At 40.1% G+C, this 21,195-nt stretch overlaps 1 protein-coding gene and 1 non-coding gene across 14 annotated transcripts in view; both read left to right on the top strand.

Annotated features, from left to right (window-relative positions):
• Positions 1-21,195, top strand: part of SPIRE1 (spire type actin nucleation factor 1) — a 156,361-nt gene that overhangs the window by 11,588 nt on the left and 123,578 nt on the right. For 9 of the 13 annotated variants that reach the window (XR_012063947.1, XR_012063948.1, XM_072949323.1 and 6 more), the window contains exon 2: positions 7,437-7,471. The exons of 1 other annotated variant lie outside the window; for it this stretch is intronic. Coding sequence is in view for 7 of the 12 variants with exons in the window: in XM_072949323.1 (XP_072805424.1) it covers positions 7,437-7,471 (35 nt within the window). In the remaining 5 variants the exon portion in view is untranslated. Of the gene's footprint in view, positions 1-254; positions 407-7,436; positions 7,472-21,195 lie in introns of those variants that run through there. 3 more of the 13 variants (XM_072949326.1, XM_072949327.1, XM_072949325.1) reach the window with 3 other exon arrangements.
• TRNAA-UGC (transfer RNA alanine (anticodon UGC)) lies at positions 6,584-6,656 on the top strand. Its single transcript has one exon. It is a non-coding gene; the product is annotated as a tRNA-Ala (tRNA).

The raw sequence follows: 21,195 nt of genomic DNA, 5'->3' as shown, positions 1-21,195 counted from the left end.
GAGGTGTTCAGAATAGTTCCATTGATTATAGCATTTCCTTTAAGGCTGGGGTCTTGTAAATATCATTGTCAGAGTATCTGAATGAAGTTTTCAACCAGAGTTGTTGAGGGTAGGAAGATGAACGATTATGGTCACCAGAATATTCTTAGAGTGCTGTCAGTTTTCGAAGGCGTTCTTGAGAGGTGAGATAAGCATCTCTGGTGTGCCAGGCAGTGGAGGAGGAGACAGGGTGGAGAGAGATGGTGACAGCGCGAGGGGAGGAGAGTCTCGCATCTTCAGAAAAGCTCAGTGGATGTATGAAGTGCCTGCGTGGCCTGTCGCGGCTGACACAGCATGTCCAGGTGCGGGAGACGCTGGGAGCGGACAGGTGGGGTCGTGGTCTTCCTACTCACAGGCCAGGGCCCAGGTGAGGGCTTGTCGATTCTGTCTAGATATCTGAGAGGCCAAGCAGTCTGTTGACTACAGCTTTTTGGGTTTGGAAGAGGAGAGTCTTTCTGACTTATTCTGTCACTGGAAAGATGGCTTCCAAGACTTAAATGGTTGACAGAGCTACTGTTTATCAAGTGCTTACCGTGTGACAGCCAACAGACTGAGCAGTTTACTTTATTGCATTTGATCTTCACAACATACTTACGATAGGTACTGTTACTGACCTCCACTTTACACGTGGAGGGTGAGGTGTAGAGGCCTTAGATACAGCCAGCAGCCCGCTTGGGGCTCAGACCCCAAAGTCTGGCCTGGAGTCCTTGCTCCTAGCCAGTGTGCTCTATTGTCTTGTGCCCTGTGGGTAAGTTCTTACTGTGGATCATTCGCTGTGGGATTAGCCTGTGCACAGGGCAGCCTGAGGGTCATGGGTGGGGTGGTGAGAGGATGTTATCCTGCTTTGGTTTTTTGATTGTTTGTGTATTTGTTTTCTGTAACAAATCACCAATAATTTTGTGGCTTAAAACAACACAAAATTATTGTCCTACGTTCTGGCAGTTAGAAGACTGGAAATGGGTTTTATGGGCTAAAATCAAGGTGTTGGCAGGGCTGTATTCCTTCTGGAGGCTTCAGGGGAGAATCTGTTCCTTGCCCTTTCCATCCAGTCTCTAGAGACTTTCCACGTTCCTTGGTTTTGTATCCCCCTTCCTGTAGTAAGTCACTTTAGCCTCTGCTTCCATCATTGCATCTCCTCCTCTGACTCTCTTGCCTCTCTCTTACAAGGCTCTTTGTGGTTATGTTGGCCCCACCTGCGTAACCCAGGATACTCTCCGCATGTCAAGACCCTAATCACAGCTGCAGAATCACTTTGCTATGTAAGGTACATATTCACGGGTTCTGGAGATGAGGACGTGGACATCTTTGGGGGGGCTGTCATTATTTAGCTTATTATAGTCTCTTTATTTATGGGCTGATGATACAGGTGGCCACTCCAGGATTTCTTATTTTCAGTTTTGAGTAATAGCTAGTGATGCCTCCCTTCCCACCTCCCACCTCCAGAGCCGTGGCTTAGCTCCATTTGATACTATCACCCCAGACACGGTCATGGGAGAGGCGTGTGTGTGCTAGGAAGCTCTGGGGACAGGTGTATAGTAAGAGGTAATGGTTTTAAAGATCTCAGTGAACAAGTAGAAAAATAAGCAGAATTTTACAATAATCCATCATGTGATTTATCTAATTTTTGTATTTCAAAGTCTGTACCTGTTTTACATGGTTGTAATCTGGTAGACACAAACATTTATATTCGACGTCTCTGTCACACATTTCATCACAAGACTCCTGAGGGGTAACTGAGATCTTTCTGCTGACTCGCTGTGCCAGCTCTTCTTGGGGCTCGATTTTCGTGTTTGCGCGTCGCCCTTCTTCCCACAGGGCTGTCATGATGCGCTCAGCCTGGGTTGTGGAGCCCCTGCTGTGGGCATCATGCAGAGCCTTTCAATGCATTTTTTTCCCCATTTAATGGCATTTAATCAGCCTCCTGTGGTAGTAATTATCACTTTTTTTGTAGGTGAGAAAGCAGAAACTCTGGGAAGTATCTTATTTTAAAGTCATATCATACAATTAGTAAGTGATGAAACTGCCATTTGAACTGAGTACAGTCAAAATCTAAAGGCTTCTTCTTATTCTACCACATGGTTTTACCAAGGCGGCTAAGAGAGAGGCTTATTTACGTAAACTGTTGCTAAATATCAGTAGTTGTGAAGAAAATACGTTAGCACAGGGCCATTGTGGTGGAAAGTTAAATTTTATTTCATTCTTTGTGACAGCCAGAAGAAGAGACTTGATGAAACGCTGTAGTCGGTTAGTGAGGATAGTGCCTTTCCCCAATTTTCTTCTATGTCTCAATTCTAAATCCCTGTTACTCTTTGAGCATCTATGCTAGTGAATTTGTTTGACCTAGGGGATGATAATTTGATAATTTAACAGTCAAAATAAAAGTATCCTTAATGTAGCTATTTCTTGTGTCAAATGCATAGCATTTTTTTCTCATTAAAAATGTACCTTTGCAAAAATGACTTTGTTGGGGGAGATGGATATAAGCTGATAATTACATAGTATCATTGTCCTAACTTGATACAGAAACAGCAAACAAGTATATGCTGATCATGGATTCTAAGCCCTCAGTGACCATGATGTTTCAGAAATACACATGTGATTAGGCTGCAGGAATTAGTTTGTTGCTAAATTTCAGCCTGTTAACTGTTCGAAACTATTCTCTTTTATTTCTAATATTAATGTAAGAACTGTCCAAAAAGCATACTTACTGTACTTCTGTTTTATAAAGTATTAGAGATCTTACACTAATGCTTTTGTTGATCAGTTTTGATGAAGTCTTTGAGAGTACTTTTCTTGAAAAAATGAAGCATGTTCAGGGTGTCCTGGTTTTCTTCTCACCCTGACCCAGCCCACCAGCAGCTCCTATGACTTGTGCTCCTGAGTCGTATCTTGTATCCTCTGCTTCTCTTCCTGGACGCTGCCCCACCTCGGGCTGGTGGCCCCCATTGCCCTCCAGGATAGCGACGGTAGCCTCCTCACTGGCTGTGGGCTTTCACTGTGACCCTCTCCGCTGCGTTCTTCATGTGGCACGACTGACCTGGAAACCTACCCAGCACCAGCTCACGCTCCAGTAGCTTCCCTTCGTGCTTGACCTCAAATTGGAACTCCCTGTACTGTCCTTCAAGGCCTGAGGTGTCTGCCCCGCCTGTCCTTGCAGACCCTCCCAGGGCCTTACTGCAGGCTGCTACCTGGTTGTGGACTATAGCTTCTTCCCCAGCCCTGCGCTGCAGTGATCTGCTCCCCAGCCTCCAGGTCTCTACTTAAATGCCATCTCCTCGTGGAGTCTTGCTGGCAGTTTTCTTTGTCTTCCTTTTCTGTCCTTAGTAGCATTCATTACCAGTTGTAATTATTTTATCTGATTGCTTTTTTGGTCTCTGTTCAGTAAAATGTAAGCTCCGTGCTTTTTTGGTCTCTGTTCACTAAAATGTAAGCTCCGTGGGGCAAGGACCATGTTTGGCTTGTTTGCTACTTTGTCATCAGTGTTACCAGTAGTATTTAGTAAGCATTCAACAAATAATGTATTGAACGGGGTCGGGGCGGGGGTCAGAGGCAAGCTGGCAAGGTGGCACTGCCCAGAGCTTGGTCGCCTAGGACGAAGTTGGAGGATCATTCTGAGGGCCATTTTTTCATCCTGAAGATTACAAGGTTTCTGTGTCTTTGATGGGCATAGTTTGCCTTCTGCTTATTCAGCTGATCTGAATCATGTTGATAATGTGACTGTGTGATCATTCACCTGTATGCTAAGGTTTCTACTCCAAAGACTGGAGTACTGCCTTAATTTAAAAGTATTATTCATCTGCATGAACATCGGTGAATTTTTTTGAAACACTGCCTTAATTTCTGTCACATAGTTGTGTGAGTCATCAGAATTTGTGATTGCATTGAGGTGAGGCCATTCCAGACAGTGTGCCATGTGAACTGCCAAGGCTCTGAGTGGCCTGTTAAGGCGGGAATATTCATTGATGTGTTCCCTCTGGTACCTTATTGAGCAGGATCATCTGATTATCAACTTTTGACATTGAAAATGTCTGATAAAGAGGACAGTGTTGTTTAGGCAATGAGTTCTTTATGACCCATTTCATACTAGGAATAGCGTGGCTTTTTAAAGCCATTCTGTGTCATTTTATAGGAAGACATTAGTTTTTCTATTTCCTGGACACGAGGGAACTTGTCTAGCAAATCTTAAGAGCATCAGATACTTCAGAATGAGTTAAAAAGAAGGGTCTAAACCCGCTTTGATTCTTGTAGCATTGTTAAAATGTCCTTTCCTTTTGAGAAACACTGAACTGGATCTTTGGCTCGCTGTGCAAATCACCCCTCTTCCTAGTGGGTAAGTGCTTTGATGGTGTTGGAATATTTTGAAGCTTAATGTTTAAATACCGTTTCAGATATTTCTTTTTATTTTACATCGTCACATAGTTAATCTAGCCTTCTAATTAAACTCACCCTGATAAAAATGAATAGAATCAATAAATCAACAAAGTTGTTACTTTCATTGAAAGAACTAATTCACTGCATTTAATAATGGGAAACCTTGGTTGGGCTTACCATCAGCTTCGGTTACTGGGGTAGTAAAAAGTGGAGGCATAAGATTCTAGGTTTTAGAGGGATCCCTTACGTCTGGTTCTGTAAGACAGAGGTGGCCAACCTTTGAAGAAGAGCTCAAAGGTTGTCAGATGAAAACCCCAGGTGCTATCCTGGAAGTTTCTAACTGTTGACTCGGGGGTGCCCTTCCCCAGAAACAGTGGCATCGGTGGTGGGCAGCTGGGCCGCGGGCCGCTGCAGGTGGGAGTGGAGGAGCAGGCTCACAGAGGCCCACTGCTGCTCCTGCCGCCTCGGTGCCATGGTCTCTGCGCTCTGTCGTTTCGTGCGTGCGTGTGGCTCCTCAGGCTCAGATTACCTATGGACGGGGCAGGATCGTTTCTGAGGTTCCTTTAGACTCTGCTGTCCTGTGACTGGGATGTTCTGATTCCTGGATCAGGGTCTGGGCAAGGATTTGGATGGCAGCAGAGTGGTGCAGGTGATCCGGCACTTCATACCTGACCACCTTTTCATGTTTGGATGACTTAGTCATGAGTTCAGATGGATAACCAAAAGTAGTGTGTGTTCTCACAAAAATTTTTGGTACTCTTACAGAAAAACATTTTCAGTTTTATAATAGAGGCCATTGGAAAAAATCTTATTTCATAGAATTTGTACCCTTTTGACATCGCTGTCATTCTTTGAGCGCTTTGTTACCTTCTGGTTCAAGAAGATGTTCATCTTAGCTTGCAGTTTCTCTTTCCCAACCCTGATTTCAGCTGATTTCCCGAGGAGTCCTGACTCCTTGGAGGGGAGTGGGCTAGGCGAGCCTTTGCAAACTAGGGTGCTGTTACTCCTCCCTCTTTTGGAGGGCGGAGCTGGGGCAGAATGTAGGTTTTGTGGTGTGTACTACATCTGCTCCAGTTCTCACGCAGGACTCTTCTCTCCCCACACGTGAGGTTTGTGGGTCCCTCCTCCCTCACTGATGACTCCGAGCAGTAGCACTGTGTTGACTGGTTTGCTCAGTGCTGCAATACATACAAAATCGTTTCAGGCTTTTTCACCAACACTACTACCAACGACAAACCTGCTACGTGAAACTCTGAATTTCTCTGTATTTCTCTTTATCTGAGAATATGTCATACTGAAGATGTACATCCATGTACTCTCAGAGCGGTTACTCTCTGTTACAGCTTGTCTTAGTACCGTGTTTCTGCCTCCCTTCCACCTCCTGTTCAGAGTGGACACTCAGTAAACCTTTGCTCAGAGGTATTCTGTGCCCTTTGAGTTATTTCTGTTCACAGTACTTTCCTAGGTTAAGTTAATTACCATTTCTGTAGGAGTCAAGTACAATTAATCTATCAAAAGCACTAATATTCTGAGCAGTCATATATAAATAAGTAGAAAGATAATATGTAACATGATGTATGTAACTGTAACATTTAATTTTACGTAACACTAAATAATATGTAAATAACAGTTATATATTTATCAAACTATTATATAAACACATATATTAAACCCATGTTATCTATGTGTTCTATATAATCTTTAGTTATTTATTGCTTATATATCATTTTAAATTCACTCAACCCAACGTTTCTTAAATTCTGGTCTCAGTTGCAGCCAGTATTTCACGTAAGGATCATTATTAGGTCATCAGAAATTGTGGGTTTCATCTTTATATGCTTCCCAACTCTTAAGATGAAAAATAAAAACATTATTTATGATTTTTTTGGTGGTATCATTGTAGAGTCTAAGGTATGTACGTTCTGTCTAAGCATAGAAACAACCACAGACTGATGGGACAACCCCCGCAGGCGAGGTGTGGGGGCACTAGGCTGGGGAAAGGAAGGAGGTAGCTCGGTGGGAGGGTAGCTTTGGGTAGAGGAAGGAGGTAGACGTAAATGTGTATTTGAACTTAGGACAATGAAACTCAAGAAATAGAGGCTGGGGAAATTAAATTCTTTAGTACCCAATGTAGATATGTTATTTATTGTTTTTATTTAAACTGTTTAATAGAGGAGGGTGTAGCTCAGTGGTAGAGCATGTGCTTTGCATGCATGAGGTCCTGGGTTCAATCCCCAGTACCTCTGTTAAAAAAAAACACCTAAGTACCTCCACCCAATAAACAAACAAACAAACAAACAAATAAATGATTCTCCTTTAAAATAACTTTTTTTAATTTATAAAGTATGTTTTAATCACCCTAATTGACAGAAATATATAACTATACATGTTCCTTGGTATTATGTCTCAGTGATGGAGAAACTGTTAATGGTGGTGCAGCCAAATATAGTTCAGTCCGGTATTCCTCTATTGATTAGAATTATTACATTAATTATATGATTTTGTCTGTTAACATCTTAAAGAAAAACAACCATCGTATATTAAAGTAAATAGGAGCTTGAAACATTTCTGATTTAATTGAAATGATCATTGTATCTTTAAACTGGAAATATATTTGGGGACAAGCCCAAGAGTCTTTTAAAAGTTTTTAAAGGCATTTCAGAGTATTTTAAAAGTTACCTTTTAAATGCCTTTAAAACATTTAAGATATTTCAAAAAGAAACCAAGGTAAAATATTTTTGCTTTACTTCCATTAATTTATATAGATGCATATTAAATATGTGCATGTGTTTTACACCTTATCATAATTAAGCATATTATTCCCATCTTTTTATTATTTTTTTATGGGCCTATTTAAACTTAAACCTCTAAACAGGACCTTCTAGAATGTTTGATCATTCTAGCACCTTTTGTTTGTATAGATTTTCATAGACATAATGAAGCTATAGTCAGAATAGCTCAAATATTCTTTATGATAAAAAAAAGCCAAAATCCTCTGAAAGTAACTTTTTGTGTTTTTATTACAGGTAAATTGGGATATTCACATTGTACAGAAGCAGAGGTAAGAGAAATGATCAAATATTTCCTAGTGAAGCAGCTTTGCAGTCCTTTTTGGACTGACTTGAAGTATTGAACTATCACATTGGGTCTTTGGTCTTCTGATGAGGATGTGTTGAGAGCAGGCATGTATCTTTTCCATTTAGGGAGAGTAAAATGTGAAGAAAAATCAGTTTTCTTGACCATATATTTAAAACATCAGCGTGTGTTATAAAGATCAGCTTAATCATAGTTTAAAATTTTCCTGTGTTATTATTTGTGAAACAGATTTAGCGAAGATTCAGAGCTCCTAATAAGAAATAGTTTGAGTTCAGTTTTTTTGTCATCCAGTCTACGTGTCAAAATAAATCATTCAAACGTGCTGGACTTGTGGAGCTGCCTTGATACAGGCAAAAACAGGGATTTGGAAAATGTTTCAGTAAACTCAGTAAAGACTTCGTCATGCTTTGTCATTTGTATAAGTAGGTTTATTATTTTTTAATAACAAATAATTTAATTCCGAACCCTGATTGTGACATTTAAGGAATTTGCACGTGACTCCATGTGTCCCCTGAGGACATTTCGAGGGCGACACTGAAACGCGAGGGCATCATGAGTTAAGTATGTGTGGTGCTCTTTTCCGGAGCTTTTGCATCATCGTTACATTAGGAGTCTTAGGTCTTCTGTTAATGACAGTGCCTGATTAAGGATTTAGGAAGTTATTTTTTTTTTTTTATAGTATATCTACATGTTGATGTAGGTTTTATTAAATTTTAATTGTTATTTTAAGTAAAATGCAAGCTTCCTAATGGATTGTATTGTATAATAAAGAAGCAAAAGTAATTTATTATTTTTTTGCATTTGGAAGTTTTTCATTGTGTTTTTGTATTTTCTATTCAACTTTGGAAGTAGAGATAATTTTTTCCAAATTAGCTGTAAAAATGGGCAAGAATTTAATATTTTGTATTTTCTATTCAACTTTGGAAGTGGAGATAATTTTTTCCAAATTAGCTATTAAAGTGGGCAAGAATTTAATATTTTTATGTTGAGAGAATTTTTAATATATTGTTCAATATGATATAAATGAGTGGGATTTGATTTGAATAATAGATACAAGTTCTTTCTGTGGTTTCTTGTGTGTGTCTCTCTAGCTATGTAATTTTTTTTTCTGAGGTTTTATTATCAATAGGTGCTGAGTTTTTTCCAAATGCTTTTTCTGCACAGATTGATAGGCGCATGCAATTTTTCTTCTTTTGCTTGTTTATTAGATAGATTACATTGGTGATTTTCAGATATTGAACCAGTCTTGCATCCTGGGCATAAACCCTACTTGGTCATTTTGCATAATTCTTCTTATATATTATTAAATTCTGTTTGCTAATATTTGCTTGAGAAGCTTTGAGTCCATATTCATGAGGCATAATAGCCTGTAATTTGCATACTTCACGTGCGCTCTCTTTCTCTTAATGGTACTGTTTTTATCTGATTTCAGTTTTAGGGTATCTAGCTATGTAACTTTGAGCAAGTAATATTTTCTTTCAGAACTTTGGCTTTCTTATTTATAAAATGTTAATGGTAATCTCTATTAACCTTATGGGTCATGAAATTTTAAAGAGATAATATAGGTGAAAATGTTTCATAAACCCTAAAGATGCTATTATCTATATCAAAATGATACAAATATAATCAGCATTCATCTGCAGTTAGGTAATGAAATGTGAGGACTTTACATACAAGGCATAGATGTAAGTCTCATTATTACTATTTTTTTTTTTATTCTTACTATATTGTGTTGCCATAAAATCAGTATGGTTTTAACATTTTGTTTAGGACTTGCTTTGTGTAGGAATGTCACTTCATTTTATCTCCGACGTGATAGCTCTTATCCTTTGATCCATAACTCAGGTCACGAAAAGAATTGGAACCTAAACAGAATTGCCCTTCAGAATTTTTTTTGTATAACTATTTGTAAAGGAAAAAAATCACAAGAAATAAAAAGTTCAATCTGATACTTAGTTGACAAAATGGTTTGGGGGTATTTTGGGGGGTAACAGTGGTTATGAACTCTGGGAAGGAGACTGGGATTGTGGATGGTGATTTATCTACGTCGTTTGGAGTTTTTTGAAATGAGAATGTCTCTTTGGTGATTAAAATATTAATGAGAGTGTATTACTTCGGTGATTAAAATAATAAAAAGGGGGGCAACAGAGGTAGTGGGAATGTTTTCAAGAAGTTTGACTTGCGAGGAGGAAACAGTTTAAGTAGGAAGTTTTGTTTCGTTGTTAGGTTGAGGAAGATGGTGCATTTGGTGCTGATGGAGGTAGTAAGGGAGGAGAGAGAGGGAGACCCGAGTCCACGTGAGGGAGTGGGTATCCGCCGGAACCAGACTCGTCTGGCGTCTAGAGATGGCTTGACTATAGAACAGTGGTTCTCTGAGTGTGAGGCGAAGGCTCTGGGGGTTCGTGGCACCCTTTCACAGTCAGGCTGTTTTCAGAGTAGTACTTAGGCACTGTTTGCCCTTTTGTCTCATTCTCTCGTGAGTGGACAGTGTAGTGAGTGTACGGGGGCCCTTCGGAGGCAGCGTGACTGCACAGCAGGACGGTCATACCAGACTGACTGCAGAAGCTGAGGGCAGATGCAGCCGGCTTTCATTAAGCATGACCTTCAAGAGTTTTGCAGAAATGTAAAACAATACCACCCCTCTCACTTTTTTTTTTTGAAAATTTTGGGAGTTTCTTTTTATAAAAATGTTACTAAGACGTATTAACATGTTTAATATTATAGCCAAACAGTTTAATTTGAATGACTGAATCAAATTTTCTCAGTTTTATCTTGTAATACAGTAAATGTTTGAAGGATTATAGCTCATGTAAACAAAAACTCCTTGGATGCCCTAATAATTTTTGAGTGTTAAAGGATCCTAAAACTAACCGGTTTGAGAACTGTTGGGCTGGGGCCCGCAGGGCAGAGGTACTTCTTCCTGAGAAACAACATTAAGGGTAGAGAGAGGTGAAACCAGAGCCCTGAGGTAGACAGCGGAAGTTGAGGAAATCCTTGATACACAATCAGATCTAAGCCAGTCTGTTTTGTCTGTGAGAAGGCAGGGTCATTTTTGAGTGTGAGGTATGCTGGATTGGAAGGTGGTTGCTTTTCACCCTCTGTTGTTATTCTGTTGAGAAAAGAGAGTCCCAGTTCCTTTTGTAAGTTAACAGCCCCATCAAGCTCTCACTGAAATTGGGTCCAGTCCAAGACAGGGCTGCTGGCCAGTTGTGCAGACGCATAGGAGTAGGAAAGACGCTGGCTGGGGTCAGGTATCTCATTGGGTACCACGTCGTGACGCCGGAGTGCCCCAGCCCTTCTCGGTTGGATGGGCTGTTGTGGGGAGAGGCAGGTAGGGGCATTTGTGCCCGAGCTCAGTCCACGCTCCCCCCTTTTCTTCTCACCTCTCGCCTCATCTGAAAGGTGGGTTGTTGGGCAAGTAGGGCGCTTAGCACAAAGCCTGGCCTGATGAGCACAGCACGTTCTCAGTCTTATTTCCTTGAGGCTCATAGCCCCACCAGGAGCCTGGGAGACATTGTCGCTTTATCTTCCTGACACAGTGCTTGACCGTCTTTAAGTTTTCCTAGTACATAAAAATCATGAATTATTTTCTAGTTTTACGTAAGTATTCTTTTTAATGCTTTCCCTATATTCATAAAAACCAACCAAAATTATAACTTTGGAGAAAGCAAGGAGGTCATACATGGGCATTTGGTTAACTTTTATGAGATCTTGTATCTCAAGAATAGCTCAGTGTTGCTTAAAATTAGGTGTTTTACTTTATTCCTCACTCTTTGGAAAAATTTTCCTTATACTGAATTATACTAGTATTTTCCAGCATTTGAACTCATGAAGGGAAATCTTTCATACAATTTGTTTTGAAAGACATGAAAAATTTTGACTTTAGTTAGTAATTTACTTTTTCTTACAACTCTTTGTTTTTTGAAGATATAATTTACATACAGTAAATGTTAACCTTTTTAGTTATAGTTCCAAGTGCTGGCAAACAACATCCCCACAATCAAGTTCCAGCGCTCCCAGGATGCCCCCATCCCCCTTGTAGTCATTCCCTCCGCAGCCCCCAGCCCCAGCCCCCACTGATGTGTGTTCTGTTTCTTTGGCTTTGAGGAGGACCTACAATGTACATGGTTGGTGATCCTCCCGCGACCTCCCCTCTAGGAGTGGCTCACAGCTCGGACTGGCAGTTCATAAACTCTCGAGCGCCCGACCCGTGCTTGTTGGGATTTGCCTGTGAGAGGAGCAGTCCCGATCCACAGTTTAGGAGAACTTTCACTCCCAGTTTACCTGCTGCCATTATTTAAACAGTTTTGTGGGTTATAGTCATATTTGAGGAAAATGGCTAAGCACTTAAAAATACAAAAACAGTAAAAGATTTGAGTTTCCAAGTATCTTAATTGAAACTTTTTCATTGTTTTTAGCTTTCCAGATTTCGTCACATTCTATCTTCTATTAACCACTGTTAATTGTGTAGCGCTCAGAGGCCCTTTTCCTTTAGCAGGAAGAAAGGTTAAATGAGTAACCAGAACAGTCCTGTTTTGTTGGATTAGCTGAATTTTAATCGGAATTGGTTAAAGCATTATAGAAAGTTAAATAATTTTTGTCAATACTTCAATATTAATAGAGCTGGTTTGTAAAAATCATAGCAAAAATCGTAGCAAAAATTTAAGCTTTACTGAGGGAAACTATTGGAAAGATTCACGTACACATCTTAGAAGTAAAATTCATGTGTACCGTGTGTAAGTAATCACACTGTTTAATTCCCACCTGCATCTTTTAAAAATACAGCTTACTGTAAGCTGAGTACGTTATAGACATAAGCTAATTTAACTCTCACAACTGATTTATGAAGTGGATGCTGTTGTTTGCGTTTTATAAGTGAGAGCTGAAGTGTGGAGAGGTTCAGTAGCTTGCCCAGGGCCATGTAGCCAGTTTGTTGCAGAACCATGTCTCCCAGCTTTCTTAACTTTGTGCTTTTCCAGCCTTTACTTCTCTGCCATCAGGTATTTGCATAATGCTGAAGATCTTGTGCCCCATTTGGGACAGTGAAATGGTAGAGTGTCTCCTTATTCTGTATATGCCTCTCGCCTATGACTCTTTCAGTCCTGCCGTTACGTTCCTGCTGGATGGGAACCAGGCAAAGGACTGAACAAACGCAGGCTGTGAACCTCCAGCTCCATCATTAGGTGAAGGGAGGGTCCGCACTGCACTTTAGTCTGATTCTGAATTACTCAGAACGGCTCAAGAATTCTGCTCTATATTTGAACGTCCTGGGAAGTCTGACCTAGAATTAGTCTGCTCACTGGGAGAACCCAAAGATTTTGAGAATGAGCCTGGAAATACATTAGCATTAGTATTGGGACTTGCTCCGTTATGGTTATATATAGTTTGACACAAACTGGACTATATGAAAAATTTCCATGTGTCCTGAGCAGCCTAACATAAATTGCCAAAGGTAGTATGTAGATGTTCGCTGCTTTAACACAGAGTATAATATGAAAAAACACCCCTTTTTGTCCTTAGCTGAATCAGCCCCCTGTACTTTTTTTTTTTAAATTTCTGGCTCATGTAGACTCATGGTGATTGTTGGATGAGTAACCTCTCTTTTAATGTTTGATAGCCCTCAATTAGTTTCAAAAGTAACTCAAAAATCTAAGATGAATGTATGTACTATTTTTACAAACATATTTGCATCAGTGTACAACTTCAGCTGCCATTTAGTGAGCCTGTTTTATATGATTGTGAAAATAGTATTTGATACCAAACTAAGTAAATCCACGAATAGCTAGCAGAAACAAAAGGGTGTTACTATCAGATCTGCTCTTTTAGTGGGAGGCTTTGTCTGATCTTAAACCTTACTTTAAGGGATTTCTAAATGAAATTGTATGACAGTTAAAGTGATGATACGTGTTCTTTAAAAGAACTGGAAGAGTAACTGCTGGTAGCAGCAGCATTTTCTCCTTTGGAGGAAACTGGAAGGAACAGGAAGTATGGTCACATTCTCCTTCCTGTCTTTTTGGATTGAAGACCCCAAACATGCCTGAATTTACATGGGCGACATTAACTTATATGGTCTGGAAACGGTTGTATGTGTCCTCATAGTAAATTCTGTCTCCTTTTAGTTGTTACATCTGAGTGTCAGTATTAGTAGAGGGTGGTAGTGAGAGATTGATGATGTGATAAGTGGATAATCTCCACTTAGATTTCCTGTGTCATCAGTTGTAGACTCGGGGTGGGGCACAGTATGACAGCTCCTCTCTTTCCCCCTCCCCAGCCCCTTCTCTTCTCTGTCTCAGGTAACATACATTACCAAAGTGACCTTTCTGTGGTGCAGTCATAGATGTCTTAAATACAGGGAACACTGACCATAGGATACAAAATTTATATCAAGTAGAGTTCGTTTGTATAGTTTTTACTGTATTTAAAGACCAGTGACAGTTATACTGTATATATGTCTGGCAAAGGATTTCAGAGTAGCCAAATTATCTGGGAGTAAACATTTTATTCTTAAAGGAGCAGAAAGTTTATTTTTCAGGTAACTTATGCACTTCTAAGTACTTTGATAATAGAGTAGAAAGTTTTCTTAATAATTTGCCTTATCCAGGGGCCATATCAATCTGCCTTAATGAATAGTTTAAATTTTAAATGTTTTTAAGAAAATAAAACAGAATTTTTCAGCACAGATAATACAGTGCTGATAGGATCAAAGTGGGAAGGGGCCAAATTTTTATTTCCTTTTCAAAGTACCTTCATTCATTTGTAGAAATGTTTGCTTATTTTAAAAATTAAAACATCACAGAAAGATACAGAGAAGAATGTAAAAATAACTTCTTACCCTAACATTTAGTTAGAACAACTGTTTAGAATATTCTTCTAGACATCTCTTCCCCTGTATACAGAATAATGTTGACTTATTCATTGAGCATCTGTTATATGCTACTCTTAGGGATACATGCATCTTTGTGTAAGTGACAAATTTGGCTTTAAGGGGTTAGTTAGGCTGATGGAAAGGGTTTAGATATAGGGTGGAACTTTCCAGGCAAAAGGACATCACAGCGAGGACTCTGAGAGAGCAAGCTATGTTTGAGACTGACAGAACAGCAGGATGTCTGAGCATGGAGACAGTGAGGGGGCTGCAGGAGATGGAGGGAGACAAGGTGGTGCCAGGTCTTATGCTGTAGTAAAGATGGGGTGTAAGTCCAGTTTCTCTTCAAGGGAAGAAGCGTTTCTTTCTGAAATTTTCTTCTATTTCATAAGATCATTCTTATTTTGATATATATTCTTCATTTGCTATTTGCTTATAGTTTGAAGGGGGATGGTATTTATGCATTCATATTTCATCAGGTTATGCATCATTTGATTAAATTGTTTTTGTAATCACATAAATACATAACTGATTTGGGAACAGACCCAACTGACCTGTGGTAAGCCTACAGCTCCCCTACCCGGGGGCCCTGATGCACGGAGACCTGAAGAGTAGGTAGCCTGCTCGTGGCTAGTAGTTGTCACAGAGCTCTGTCAGTGTGGCCTCTGGGGGGGCTGGCAGTGTGAGGTGCGCAGGTTAACCAGACAGAGGCTGATGAAGAGAGTGGTGTCTTTTGACGTCTTCCTTCAATTTGGTAGAGCTGTTACTGTCTTTGGCAGATACTGTGAGACAGAGTGAGAACAAAAACCCATTATCAGTAAAATTAGATAATTTGCTTGGCGTTGTGATAATCACCTAATTTCTTCTGATGATTAATTTGTTTGTGAGAGATTTATTAAAATGTTATTCACAGACTACAAGTCAACCAGCCGTTTAAAGTATGCGATTTATTGGTTTTTGATGTATTTACAGAATTATGCAACCATCCACAATCACTTTTATAACATTTTGTCACCTTTAAAAGAAACTTGGTACCCTTTAGCTATCATCTCCCATCCCCCCACGAGCCACCCCCACCCTGAGCAGCCATTAATTAACTTTCTGTCTTTATAGATTCACCTATTCTGGGCATTCCATATAAGTGCATCATAGAACACGTGGTCTTTTATGACTGACTGATTTTCACTTGCCGTAATGTGTTCAGGCTTCATCTGTGTTATAGCATGTATCAATACTTCATTCCCTCTTACTTCTGAATGTTCAGCTGTATGAATGTACTATATTTCGTTCTTATCCATTCAGCAATTGGTGGACATACGAGTCATTTCCACCTTTGGGCCATTATGAATAAGGTTCATACAAACATTCCTGTACAAGGTTTTGTGTGGGTGCAAGTTTTCATTTCTCTTGGGTATGCATAGGAGCAGAATTGTTGGGTCAGCTGGTAACTCTTGTGTTTTAACTTTTGAGGAATTACCAAACTATTTACCAAAGTAGCTCCAGTATGAAAGTTTTCATTTTTCCACATCCTTGCCAGTATCTTTTATCATCTGACTTTTTGATTCTAGCCGTCCTGGTGAGTGTGAAATGGCATCTTATGGTTTTGATTTGCATCCCTAATGACTAGTGATGTGTTGAGCATGTTTTCACTTGCTTGTTGGCCATTTGTACATCTTTCTGTAAATGTCTGTTTGGATCTTTGCTCATTTTTAAATTGGGTTATTTGTCTTTTTATTATTGAGTTTTAATAGTTCTTTATGTATTCTAAATCTAAGTCCCTGGTCAGATACAACTTGCAAGTATTTTCTTCAGTCTGTAGGTTTTCTTTCCACTTTCTTGATGGTATCCTTTCAAGCAGATAAGCTTTTAATTTCGTTGAAGTCTGGTCTGTTTTTTTCTTTTGTTACCTCTTGTTTTGCTGCATATCTAAGACTCCGTCGCCTAATCCAAGATCATGAACATTTGCCTCTATATTTTCTTTTGAGACTTTCATATTTTAGCTCTTAACTTTGGTCTCTGATCTGTTTTTAATTAATTATAGGATATGGTGCGAAGTAAGAGTCCAGCATCATTCTTTTGCGTGTGGATATCCAGTTGTTCAGCACTTTCCTGAAGAGACTGTTTTTCTTCATTGAGTGGTCTTGGTACCCTTGTCAAAAGTTAGTTGACCTGATGTAGTTACATGTGGAATTATTTTCTTAGCTTCATTTTTGGACTGTTCATTGCAAGTATTTAGAAGTTCAGTTGGTGTTTGTATCCTGACCTCCTGTATTAGGGTTAGTAGTTTCTTAGTAGATTCCGTAGGATTTTCCGTGCACAGGATCTTGTCATCTGTGAGCAGAGATAACTTTACTTCTTTATTTCCAGCTTGATGCCCCTCATTTCATTTTCTGGCTGTTTCTTTTTCTTTCTCTCTCTCTCTCTCTCTTTTTTTTTTTTTTTGACTCTTTTATTGTGATATGGTTCTTGTACTCCTGCTGTTTCTTTTTAGAAGTTGGTTTCATGGAACTTAGAGCCGGAGAGTGGAGTAATCTCCCAAACTAGGTAAATAATTTATTTCAGATTGCTTTATGAGACAATATTGAAATAGTTAAATGCCAAATACGAGACTTTTGAGAGAGTATCTGCCGATGTTGTGTTGAAACAAACTTCAGTCTGACCTGGTGGAACTGCCTTGGAGCTGTTTTTTCTTTCCCCTCAGGGTCATTTTCTATGTAGAGTGTCAACTTCAGTGCAAGAGTACTTTTTAGAATATAAAGTTAAAAGGTATAAAGGAGTTTCCAACGAGGATTTGGTGACTGACTTGACTTGTTGGACTCCCACGTTTTTGTACATAGAGGTTTTATATGACATAACTGCCTATTTTTCTTGAGACGAAGAAAGTTCATAAGACAGTTTTATAGATTGCGGCCTTCACATGTGTGGATAATTAATAGGCATCTTGCCTGTGGTGTGAGTTTATTATCTGGGGGAAATTCTCACGGATAAATAGAAAGGGATCTTAGGAAAATGAAAAGAGTTGTGAAAGAGACGAGGAATTATGGGTTGAAATGTAAAAACTTTACTTTATTCAGCCGTCACTTACCAAGCACTTGCCACTGACAGACTCCGAGCTGGACATCAGGACACAGTGCTGTCCTCGGGAATTCTCAGGCTACAAGAGAAATGCCTTTATAAAACGAACAGAAAGAACGGTCAGTTTATTAATAATCTTAACAAAAGGCTACACGTGAAAATGTCACATAGCTGAATAGGAGAACAGAACCTCAGCTTGTTTGATCAAGCCACTCTGTTACCTGGTTTTATTCTCTTTCCATAGGTTTTGAATTCAAGTGGTCAGTTCTGAGACCCTACCTTGCTGACTGCGTACACAGAGTAGCAGACAAGCGCAGTGTAGCAATGAAAAGTATTTAAGAAGTATCTCTCAAAAGATATTGTGGTAGATCCATTTTATAGGTTATTGCAACACTTAATAAAATTATTAAGATATCTTTAAAATTCTTAACCCCCACCCCGATCCCTTTAGCTACCCTGGAACCTTCAGCTTAACACCCACCCTCAAAAAAAACCACCCCACCCTGCCCACCTCACCTTCCCAAGAGCCCCTCCTGTCTCTCACCTTCTCTTCTCTCTGCTTTCTTTCCATTTCAGCAAGTACACAGATTCTCCACTCCACATGAGAGTCTAAGACCAGGCTGCTGGTTTCCTTTTTCCTTGCCCCATTCCTTTCCTTCCTGTACATTGGTCTTGGGTCTTTCTTTTTTAAAATTATTTTCAATATTTTTTTTTTATTGACTTATAGTTAGTTTACAATGTTGTGTCAATTTCTGGTATAACACAGTTTTTCAGTCATACATGAATATACCTATATTCATTTTCATATTTTTCACTGAGCTACTACAAGATATTGAATATATTTCCCTGTGCTATACAGTATAAACTTGTTTATTCTATATATACCAGTCACTGTCTGTAAATCTCGAACTCCTAGTTTATCCCTTCCCACTCCCCTCCCCTATGGCAACCACAAGTCTGTATTCTATGTCTCTGAGTCTGTTTCTGTTTTATATATAAGTTCATTTGTCCCTCTCTCTCTCTCTCTTATTAAGATTCCACATATAAGTGATATCATATGGTATTTTTCTTTCTCTTTCTTGCTTACTTCACTTAGAATGACATTCTCCAGGGACATTCAGGTTGCTGCAAATGGCATTATGTTGTCTTTTTTATGGCTGAGTAGTATTCCATTGTGTAAATACAGCACAACTTCTTTATCTAGTCATTTGTTGGTGGACATTTAGGCTGTTTCCATGTTTTGGCTATTGTAAATAGTGCTGCTGTGAACATTGGGGTGCAGGTGTCATCCTGAAGTAGATTTCCTTCTGGATACAAGCCCAGGAGTGGGATTCCTGGGTCATATGGTAAGTCTATTCCTAGTCTTTTGAGGAATCTCCAGAGTGTTTTCCACAGTGGCTGCACCAAACTTCATTCCCACCAGCAGTGTAGGAGGGCTCCCTTTTCTCCACACCCTCTCCAGCATTTATCATTTGTGGACTTTTGAATGATGGCCATTCTGACTGGTGTGAGGTGATAACTTCATTGTAGTTTTGATTTGCATTTCTCTGATAATTAGTGATATTGAGCATTTTTTCATGTGCATGTTGGTCATTTGTATGTCTTCATTGGAGAATTGCTTGCTTAAGTCTTCTGCTCATTTTTGGATTGGGTTGTTTGTTTTTTTTCTTATTAAGTCATATGAAATCAAGCCCTTGACAGGTTGTTGTTTTGTTTTGCTTATGATTTCCTTTGCTGTGCGAAAGCTTGTAAGTTTAATTAGGTCCCATTTGTTTATTCTTGCTTTTATTTCTTCTAGGAGAACATTTTTGAGATGTATGTCAGATAATGTTTTGCCTGTGTTTTCTTCTAGGAGGTTTATTCTGTCTTGTCTTATGTTTAAGCCTTTGATCCATTTTGAGTTGATTTTTGTGTATGGTGTAAGGGAGTGTTCTAGCTTCATTGTTTTACATGCTGCTGTCCCGTTTTCCCAACACCATTTGCTGAAGAGACCTGGGTCTTCCTTTTGTCTCTATTCTAGAAACTGTGTTGCTGAGCAAGGGGTCATGTGCCCCTGGTACAGAAAGCCAAACTCTGACGGCTGGTGATTACAGCACAGTAAGGGTTTATTTGCAGGCGCCAAGCAAGAACAGGCGGCTCGTGCTCAAAAGCCCCGACCTCCCCGATGGGTTTCAGGCGAGGGTTTTAAAGGCGTTGCCAGGGGAGGAGGGTGACGGACACATGAATGGCCTGTGGACCTTCTGATTGGTTGGTGGTGAGGTGACGGGGTGATGTTTTGGGAGTCTCCACATCCGGTTCCAGCCTGTCTGGGGTCTGCATGCTTGTGGTCGGCGTGTCGTCACCATCCTCCACCTGGTGAGGGGCCTTAGTTTCTACAGAAACTCCCGAAGATTGGCATCAGGTTACAACCACCTCTGTCCCTTCAGGGGGAACTAGGGGTCCTGGACTCTGTTGTCCTGATCACTGACTGCCAGAGCCTGCTCTTGGGGACTTGGGGAAGGCCTAAGGAGCCAAAGCCTTTTTTTCCTACAAAAAAGAAACGGAGGACACAGAGGAGCTTTTGTGCCTGGGAGGGCCCCACAGCATCTTGCTTGGGGTTAGTCCCCCCTTTTGTTTGGTACTCCTCAGTCCTCAGGGGGTCAGGGGCAGGACGGGAAAGGAAATGAAGTTTTTGTTTCAGCTGGACTGGCAAAAGTAAAACTCTCCTTGGATGGGGGAACAGAGAGATGCTGATGTCTGTGTGAAGTAGAGGGTTGGGGTGGGGTAGTATGTCTCGTTCCCTTTTATAAATGATTGGAGTCACATTAAGAAGACCATGCCGGACAGTCTCTCCATTCTGCACTGGTGATTGTGTTGACTGTATGAATATGTCTCAGTTCTTTTCTTGTGTGAGATGAGCTCCTTCCTCTTTTCTGGTGGCCACCCCCATATTTCACAGTCAAGCCCGGAGGGAAAAGGTGGGAGAAAGTGACATCTTCCTGGGTGAGGCATCGAACAAGAGGCTGGGTAGTGGCCCTAAGCTGGTGTATGCTTTGGACACCAACATCCCCTCTTCACTCTGGAAGCAGTGGTACCTGTTTCCTTTAGCTGTTACTGATAGGAACTTTGGTTTATGAATCTTAGAATGTTATTTTTTCTTTCTGCATGGTTAATAAAATTAGATAGTTCTTGTAAGTTATTTTCAAATATATTATTCTGCTACAGTTATGCAGCTTATGCATGAAGGAAATTTAATAAATTAATTAAAAATGGATCAACACCCTGTATTTGTGAAGTGGCCCTCTCATGGCACGGGCCTGTAGGTATGGCCTTTAGTAATGACTGCCAGGTGTTGTTGGGGGTGTCCACTGTTGTTTCTACAGAGGTCATAGTCAACTGATGTGACTTTACCTGGGGAGGGAGGAAAGCAGAATGTGTAGGGAAAGGAGCTGGCAAAAGAATTGAAGGAGATTGTGAAACCTCCTTAAAATTCCTACTGAAAAAGCGTGTTAAGTTTTCTGTTTTACATTTCTTTGTTTTAGAAGGGACATAGGCCCTTTTAAGAATGGGACATTGGGAGAATTCTGCAGCCCATGAGAAGTTACAGAAGGTTGCTAAGGAGGCTCCAAGGAGCAGCGTTTAAATGGTCAGGCACTGAACACTGACTTCCAAAGGGAGGAAATGCAAGGCCGAGGGTGCTTTTATTTCACTCCTTTAGAATTTTAGAAAGCATGCAAAAGCAAGAAACTTCTTTTTCTTTAAACACAGAATCA

The sequence above is a fragment of the Vicugna pacos genome, chromosome 24 (genome assembly GCF_048564905.1).
Source record: "Vicugna pacos chromosome 24, VicPac4, whole genome shotgun sequence".
NCBI classification, from domain to species: Eukaryota; Metazoa; Chordata; class Mammalia; order Artiodactyla; family Camelidae; genus Vicugna; species Vicugna pacos.
This window is presented reverse-complemented; position numbering and strand designations above follow the sequence as displayed.